Source organism: Silene latifolia, chromosome 6 (assembly GCF_048544455.1).
Source record: "Silene latifolia isolate original U9 population chromosome 6, ASM4854445v1, whole genome shotgun sequence".
NCBI lineage: Eukaryota > Viridiplantae > Streptophyta > Magnoliopsida > Caryophyllales > Caryophyllaceae > Silene > Silene latifolia.
In genome coordinates this window covers 35,041,272-35,049,377 of record NC_133531.1, presented here as the reverse complement: position 1 = coordinate 35,049,377, position 8,106 = coordinate 35,041,272, and the positions used below count along the sequence as shown (strand labels likewise).

General features: G+C 39.2%; 1 protein-coding gene across 1 annotated transcript; it reads right to left on the bottom strand.

Moving 5' to 3' along the window:
- Positions 1-2,641: 2,641 nt before the first annotated feature.
- LOC141587971 (uncharacterized) lies at positions 2,642-3,869 on the bottom strand. Its single transcript, XM_074409432.1, has 4 exons — positions 3,544-3,869; positions 3,168-3,474; positions 3,018-3,076; positions 2,642-2,924 (listed from the first exon to the last, which is right to left on the bottom strand). The coding sequence occupies exons 1-4, from the start codon at positions 3,867-3,869 to the stop codon at positions 2,642-2,644; spliced, it is 975 nt and encodes a 324-aa protein (XP_074265533.1).
- Between the last annotated feature and the right edge of the window lie 4,237 nt (positions 3,870-8,106).

Sequence of the window (8,106 nt, the reverse complement as noted above, 5' to 3'; positions counted from 1 at the left end):
GACAAGGAACCCGACCGTGACCTTAATATCAATTAATGCATTTCAACCAAGACCTCGTTCGAGTCTCACCATCTAGGGATCACAAAAACACAAGTGTCCTAGTTTTCCCCAGCGGAGTCGTCAAACTGTGGACATGGCCCACCTGCGTATGCCCAGCCGATCTGTGGACAACAGCAACGGTCTTTTTGAAAGCCACGCTCGGTGGCGTAAGAATGCTTTCGACCGGATCGTTTTAGATCGGTCGGTTTCATCTCGGCAAGGATCTCGAAACGATGTGGGAGATGTTCAGAGTCACCACCAAGCATTAGTGGGATGCTTGGAACCCATTTGAATCCACTTTATACCTAGGTCAATCAAGGCAAAAAGCGGTGTTTGACATAGGTATTAAAGATAAGTAATCGCCCCTCTTTAGCATCCTATCTCTAGAATGACTCTCGTACGCCCTGGATAAGGTCGTCCACTATCCAAAATTTCTGAGTAAGAGGTGAAAGTACGTATTGGGAAGCCCTTTAATCAAACACCCAATCCCGCCCGCGGTAGCGGCCTCTATTGATCGATCTTGGTTGGTTAAATGCAAAAATCGATAAAGCGGTTTAAATGCATGAATGCGCATCCAATAGTTTAAACCTAACATGTGAGCTTTCTAAGTCGGTTTGTTTAATCCAGGTATCAAGTATAAGATGTCGAGTTGGATTTAACGTTGATTTGCATGCAAGATGGAAATTAAACATCCATTTACCGAGTTAGATTTATGGTGCATAATGTGATCCATTTGTCTTAGTAAAGGCATTTTGCAAATACAATCTTGAATGGACAGATTCGTCGTCTGATCCGTCCTGTATTCGGGTTAACCGAAATCGGGATCGTCTTGGACAAATGTTGGGAGGGAAACAGACCCTGCATCAGGCAGCCATAAGAGGCGCGAGCCTACTAGCGATGCTAATGGGTCTGCCCTGGTCTGCATCAGACCGCCATAAGAGGCGCGAACCTGTTGGCGATGCAAAGGGGCTTCCCCTGGTTTGAAAATAGAAAAGTGAGTGGCCTGTTTAGGCGCGGGTCAACAGACGATGGAAAACGCCTTCTGATCATTGAAAGGGTTTGTAAAATGTATTAAAATGGGTGTTAAAAACCCGTCTTGATTTGAAAAGGCCGTTTAGGCCGCTTTTGTGTTGATTTGAAGAACGAGGCTTGAATAATCGTCATTCTTTAGACAATATTCGACGTCGGGTTCGACTTTGAAAACTTGACATGAATAGTTTTGAAAATGAGTATGAACTAATTGTTTTAAGTTCATTTGTATATAACTAGTCGACATTCATCATCGTACTCGGGTTAAAATCCGATATGGTATGTAGAACCAAGGATGACTTTGCATTGGTGACTAATACATTTGCTTTGAAAATGTGAAGAAATGAGAAAGGCTTTAAAATACCCTTCAAAATGTAAAGAAATGAAATAAAAGGTTTTTAAAATACCTTTTATTTGTAATTAACTAAATATTATCACCGAAACACGGATTAAGCCGTCATGGTATTAAGAACCAAGGATGATTAATGCTTTATGGTTAAAAAGCTTGTCATGAAAAATGAAACATTTGAAAATATTTGAAATGGTAAAAACCGATTACAAATATAAAACAAAAATAAAGGAGATGAAGATACCAAACACGGTTTGGATTTAGGTTGGGCAGGGTCCTTTAGGCGCGAGCCTATCCGCTACATAAGTAGCCTCTGCCCCAACCAAAAATCAGGTTTTGGCTCATTCTTCACATGTTTTGGACCATGTTATGCATGATTTAGCATGTTATAGTCATGAAACAAATGAAAACATGATAAAAGAAGATTTTTACACCATCATACTTACATGTTTGGCTTATGGCGAGAAATCGACGTAAGTGTATCAACTCGTTTGGTCGGAAAACTCGGTTTAAAACCGTTTTGGTAAGTAAAAAGAGTGTTTTATTAAGTTTAGTGATGGTGTAGTGGTCGAGATGGTCGGTCAAGTGATCTAATGCAGGATGACGGTACCAAACAATGTGTAAGGCTTGTGTTTACGATCGGTAGGTCATAAACACATGTCGGATTGTGACTTGAGAAGTCGACTCTAGAATTTTAAGGGAGAAAAGAGGGGACGAACACTCGTGTAACTCTCAAATGGTGGCATTTGAGGGGTATTTATAGGAAAATGAGTGGTTGTGTGAGTTTTGAGCAGTGTGGCCTCATGGTTGCTCAAAGAGGCGTGAGCCAAGTCGCAAGTCTTCGAGGTGTCTTGTCGCTTTCACACAAGTGCAATCATGATTTGTTCTATCCTAGGATTTGGATGAGCATGTTTGGTACTTGACTATGTAAGATTCCGGGGAACCTTAACATAGAAGCATTTAAATGGTTTGTTTTTTGTGTTTGACTCGGTTTGACTCGTTGTTGGAGTCGGGATTTGAATTTTGAGTCGGTTTTTGGTCCGGTGTCGGTTTCGACTCTAGTTGGTGTCATTGCGACCCCGTCATCATGCATTAAACACTCCAGGCACTTTAGCAAAGTTTTGAAATGTTTTTTTTTTGGTTAAATGTGAGCTTTGTATTAATATAGGAAAAATCTTACATGATAAAACATTCAACTGTGAGACTCTATGGTAGTCTACACCATTACATAAGATGGATATCTAACATTACTAACCAATCTCTATTCTTTAACACCTCCATCCTATCAATCTTGTGAATAACTCGTTGACGAACTTGAGCTATTGTTTCAGTTGCTAAATACTCCGGCCTCTTCATTTTCTGATCCAGTCTGCATATATTTCTTGCATGCCAAATATTATACCAAACTGCCATCCTAGCCATTCGACATATTTTCATCTGAATTTTAGTATAACCATTTGCACCAGTGAGAGTAAGGTGCAACCAATCCTCAACTCTAGCAATCACCCTGGAAGTATAAACACAGTCATTGAACAAGTGCTCATGAGATTCAGCTGCTGCTTAACACAAAATACAACTATCAGAACTGCACAGACCCAACCTTGCTAGCTTAACACGAGTGTTTAATGCTTTCCTCTGAACCAACCATCCAATAAACGCCTGTTTAGGTATGTTCCATGGAACCCAAACATCTTTATACCATTGGACAGGGGGGTGTGTGCCCTTGTAACCAACAGTAACCAGAACTGACAGTGTAACCAGTAACAGTAGGTTGCCCTTTCCAGTGATTACCCTGATATCTACCAGACAAAAGCTCCCTAGTTTTACAAATATTCCTCCAGTTCCAATTATAATTTGGAGGTGGATGATAGTTAGACCAATCAGCTCCTTTTAGATAAACATGATCAATCCACAAGACCCATAATCTATCAGCTTTGGTATATAACCAGTGCACCAACTTCCCCACACTAGCCACATTCCACACCCCAGCATTCTTAATCCCTAGGCCACCCTCTTTCTTAGTGAAACAAATATCAGTCCAAGCAACTAGAGGGACCCTATTGTATTAAGTGTTATTCTCCCATAAAAAATTTCTACAAATAGCTTCAATTTGATGAATCACACACTTTGGTATTAGGAAGATAGATGCCCAGTAGTTATGCAGGGTATTAAGCACTGAATTAATAAGGACAAGTCTTCCTGCATAGCTTAGTTTCCTTGCCCCAATACCTCTAATTTTCCTGACAATTTTATCAGTGAGCACTTTGCAATCCTTCCTTAATAGTCTGCCAGGTTGAATTGGAACTCCCAGGTATTTAAAAGGCAGTGCACCCTCCTGAAAACCTGAGACTTGAATAATATCAGCTTTCAAACTATCTATCACCCTATTGAACACAACCTCAGACTTGGCAGCATTGACTTTTAAACCAGAAGCTGCAGAGAAGGTAGCCATTACTCTAAGAAGCAACATGATAGATTAACTGTCCCCTTTGCAAAACATCAGTAAATCATCAGCAAAAAGGAGATGAGTCAATTTAAGACTCTTGCATAAAGGATGATATCTAAAATACCATGTATTAGCAGCATAATTCATAACTCTGGTTAGATATTCCATACAAATGCAAAATAAGAGAGGAGAAAGAGGGTCTCCTTGCCTTAGACCTCTCTTTCCATGGAAATATCCAAAATGAGCTCCATTTAAGTTTAAAGTGTATGTGGGAGAGGTAAGACAAGCCATTATCAACTGATGGAATTTAGTAGGGAACTTAAGAGCTGCAAGCATTTGATCCACAAAATTCCACTCAATAGTATCATAAGCCTTCTGCAAATCTAATTTAAACATACACCTAGGAGAAGCCATACCCCTATTGTAGAGCCTGACTAAATTTTGGCATAAGAGAATGTTTTCAAGAATGCTCCTTCCTTTAACAAAAGCTCCCTGATTTCTGCTGATGATATCAAGAAGGATTACAGCAAGCCTAGCACACATTAGCTTGGAAATGGTTTTGTAAATCACATTACAACAAGAAATAGGTCTATAGTGCTTAACAGTCCCTGGTCTCTCCACCTTAGGGATGAGAGTAATAATGGTAGCATTAATCTGAGCTAAGAGTTTGCCAGTATCAAAGAAATTTTGGACTGCAGCACAAATCTCATCACCAATAATATCCCAAGCATCCCTAAAGAATTGACTACCATAACCATCAGGTCCAGGGGATTTTCCTTTAGGGATACTAAACAAACAATGCTTTACCTTTTCAGCAGTAACAGGTTTACTCAAGATAGTCCAATGCTCATCAGTACAACAAGCTCCTTGCCTCACTACAGTCAAGTTCACATGTTCAGTCTCTGTCTGAGACCCCAAAAGAGATTGATAGTAAGTAAGAAAAGCAGCCTGAATAGAATCACCATCAGTACAAGGAAGTCCATTCATATCATCAATTTGGAAAACTTTATTTAGATAAATTCTTTTCTTGATAGCATGGTGAAAGTAATTAGTGTTCAAATCTCCTTCCAAAGACCATTGGATTTTGGCTTTTTGAATCAAAAAACTATCTCTAGCTGAAATGAGTTCCTTTAAATCCTGAGCCATATCCATTTCCTGCTGCAGTAAATTAGGATCACCAGGACTATCAATCAGCAGCTTCTGAATATTCTCAAGGGCCAAAGTTGCAATAGTAGTGTTGTTTTCTATATCAGAGAAACAACATTTATTCAGACTCTTCAAGGCAGGTTTCAAAGCTTCCAATTTCTTAATAACAGAGAACATCTTTGTCCCTTGAAACTGAATACTCCACACATTCCTAATAATATCTTTAAACTGACTAGCAGCACCCCACATATTAAAATATTTGAAATGCCCCCCAAAGTAGAGTGATTAGTCAAGACCGTACATGGGCAGTGGTCAAACAAACCTTCAGGGTGAAAATGTGCATAAGTATCACCAAAGCCATCCATCCAATCTTGATTACCCATTGCCCTATCCAATCTACTATAAACTCTATCTGAATGATTTTGCTTATTGGTCCAGGTAAACAAGGCACCAGTAGAGGGTATATCTTCCATGCCACAAATAGAGACACAGTCCTGGAAGTGCTCCATTTCAGCATCAGTGATGTTACCCCCTAACCTTTCTACAGGTGAGATAACAGTATTGAAATCCACTAACCACAACCAAGGTGCATTACAGTCAAGGGAAATCTCTTTCAGAATATTCCATAAAGCCACCCTCTCCTCCAAACCATTAAAAGAATATATCATTAAGAGATTAGAGGTCTTATTATCAGCTCGAGATGTTACAACCATATGAATATGCTGAGCCCTGTAGGAAAGAAAATTAACATCAAAACAGTCTGGTTTCCATAAGATCCAAATCCTACCTCTTTTGTGCCAACTGCAGTTAGTGGAAATGTTCCAACCATCACAAATTGAAGTATTTTTATTCAAGAGAGTCCCAGGTTTCAGCTTAGTTTCTAATAAGCCAAACAAGCCTACTCCATTATTGTGCAAAAACCATTTAACCACTTTCTGCTTATTCAGGTCATTTAGACCCCTCACATTCCAAAATCCTATGCTATGCATTGAGAGTGTCTCCAGGAGGGTCCTTTCCACTCTCTACTACCCCCCCCCCCCCCTTGGAAGCATTAGAGTTGTTCAATGCATCTAAGAATGAGTACTTGCTAAATTTGGCAGATAGCCTCACCCCCACTATATTCTCCTGTCTATTCAACCTCATTATATTTTTTGCTGGTGTAGATTGTATAGGTACAGATCTAACAGTGTGTAGAGGAGGAAAATTGGTAGGAGTTAATATAGGATATGTGCTCACAGAATCCACAACAGCTTCTTGAGCTTTAACTGTTTGAACAGGCTTCCAAATCTGCTTCTGTTTCTGTTTAGGCTTTGAAGCTTTCTTAACTGGTTTCTTGCAATGTGTAGCATTGTGCCCTATCCCATTACAGCTAGTACATGAGATAGGTTTCCATTCATATTCCACAGGCACAAAGACCATATGCCCTGATTCATCCAAAAAGTTGACCTTTGCAGATAAGGTCTGATCCATGGATAATTCCACCATAACCCTAGCATAGCTGAGCCTAACTTTATCATGAGTGTCTTGGTCCTTTTTAACAAATTTACCCACTAATCCTGCAATTGCTGGTAGACAGCTCCCTCAAAATTTCAGAGGAACATTAAACAGTTTAACCCATACAGGGACAACATCAACTTTTGCCTTAACAAGCTCCATATCCACAGTCCATGGTTTAATAACAATAGGTTTGTTATCATAAAGGTAATATCCAGACTATAACAAAGCCTCCCTATCCTCATTCTTAGTAAATCTAACAATAAAAACTCCATTATCGAGAAAGGAGACTCTTTCCACTCCAAACCTACCCCAAACATGATAAATATAATCCTCAACCATAGCCCAGGGAGGGTTTGCACCCAAGATATAACACATAACATAATGAGACCAAAATTCTACCTCTGTTTTGATGTCTTCATGGGAAAACTGTAAGAGCTCTTCAAGAACTTCCTCCTCATGGATTGTTGGAAGAACATGGATGTCCTTTCCTCCATGGCGAAGTATCCAACCTTCCTGTAGCTCCTCATCCTCCTCAGTGACATCCTGCACTTCATATTTAGGAAGCTGTAAGACAGGGATACCCTGAATATCCTGCATAGAACGAGTTTTCCTTGCATTAGAGGAAGATGGAGCCTCAAAGGTAGTAACTTTAGGACGTTCATGACTTCTACCATTGATAGTAACACTTTTTGTGATTTTTGAGCAGTTTTTAGTGAAGAAGATGAGTTCATTAATGGAGAAAACCGGTTGTTTCGTGTAGCCTTAACTGCCGTCATTGTTGAATTTAAGGTTAGGAAATTATCGCTTTCTCTCTCTTTCTTTCTCTCTCATCTTCTTTCTTTTTGTTTTGAAATGTTTTATTTTCGAAATCATTTTAAGTTTTCCGACACAAAGTTGTACACAAACTGTCGATCAAACGCCGCGATTCCTAAGCATGTTGTAATCTGATAATCATCGGGTGGTTGTTGGAGACTCGACAGATACTGGGTATCTAGACCCGACAAAGTGTCCATACAGTCTGCCTATGTGATCGACTAGTCATCTCTTATGAGTCTATGGCACTTGAACTTACCATCAATCGCATCACACTCTAGTCACTTCAAGACGTCACCTCATATAAGCAACTAGGGCCAATACTAAGTTAATCCAGTTCACTTTAATAGGGTTCAACATTGTCCTTACAACCTATTTGGATATAACAAAGTAATAAAAGAGTTTCTAATAAAACTCAAAACGATGAATGCATTATCACATATGTGAAATTGATACCATATAAATTACTATATAATCTATAATCCATATTCCATTTTGTATATAATTGCACATTTCAACTAAATGAAATGACATGACTTATCATGTTAAGCCTGTGAAAAAGGCCTTTGGTTAGTAAGTCTCAGCAATACTTTGCATTTTCCTTAACCTTACTATATACTATTTCCCATTCTTGTGTATAATCTTGTATTATAAGAACTTCTTTGAGTACGTGTCAAGATCCAATCTGGACATAGGCTCTCTTTCCTTTAAATAACTCTCATTGTCCTCACAGTGTGTAGGGATAGGGCTTTCGGTTATTGGAACGAACTATCATAGTTTCTCCAAT

What these genes read in the sequence shown, in the direction of transcription:
- LOC141587971 (XM_074409432.1), bottom strand. Translation starts at nt 3,869, where the DNA reads ATGGCTACCTTCTCTGCAGCTTCTGGTTTAAAAGTCAATGCTGCCAAG. An exon ending in TCTATCTTCCTAATACCAAA is followed by an intron (nt 3,475 to 3,543) that starts GTGTGTGATTCA and finishes TTAATACAATAG; the next exon opens with GGTCCCTCTAGTTGCTTGGA. An exon ending in ACTCGTGTTAAGCTAGCAAG is followed by an intron (nt 2,925 to 3,017) that starts GTTGGGTCTGTG and finishes TTATACTTCCAG; the next exon opens with GGTGATTGCTAGAGTTGAGG.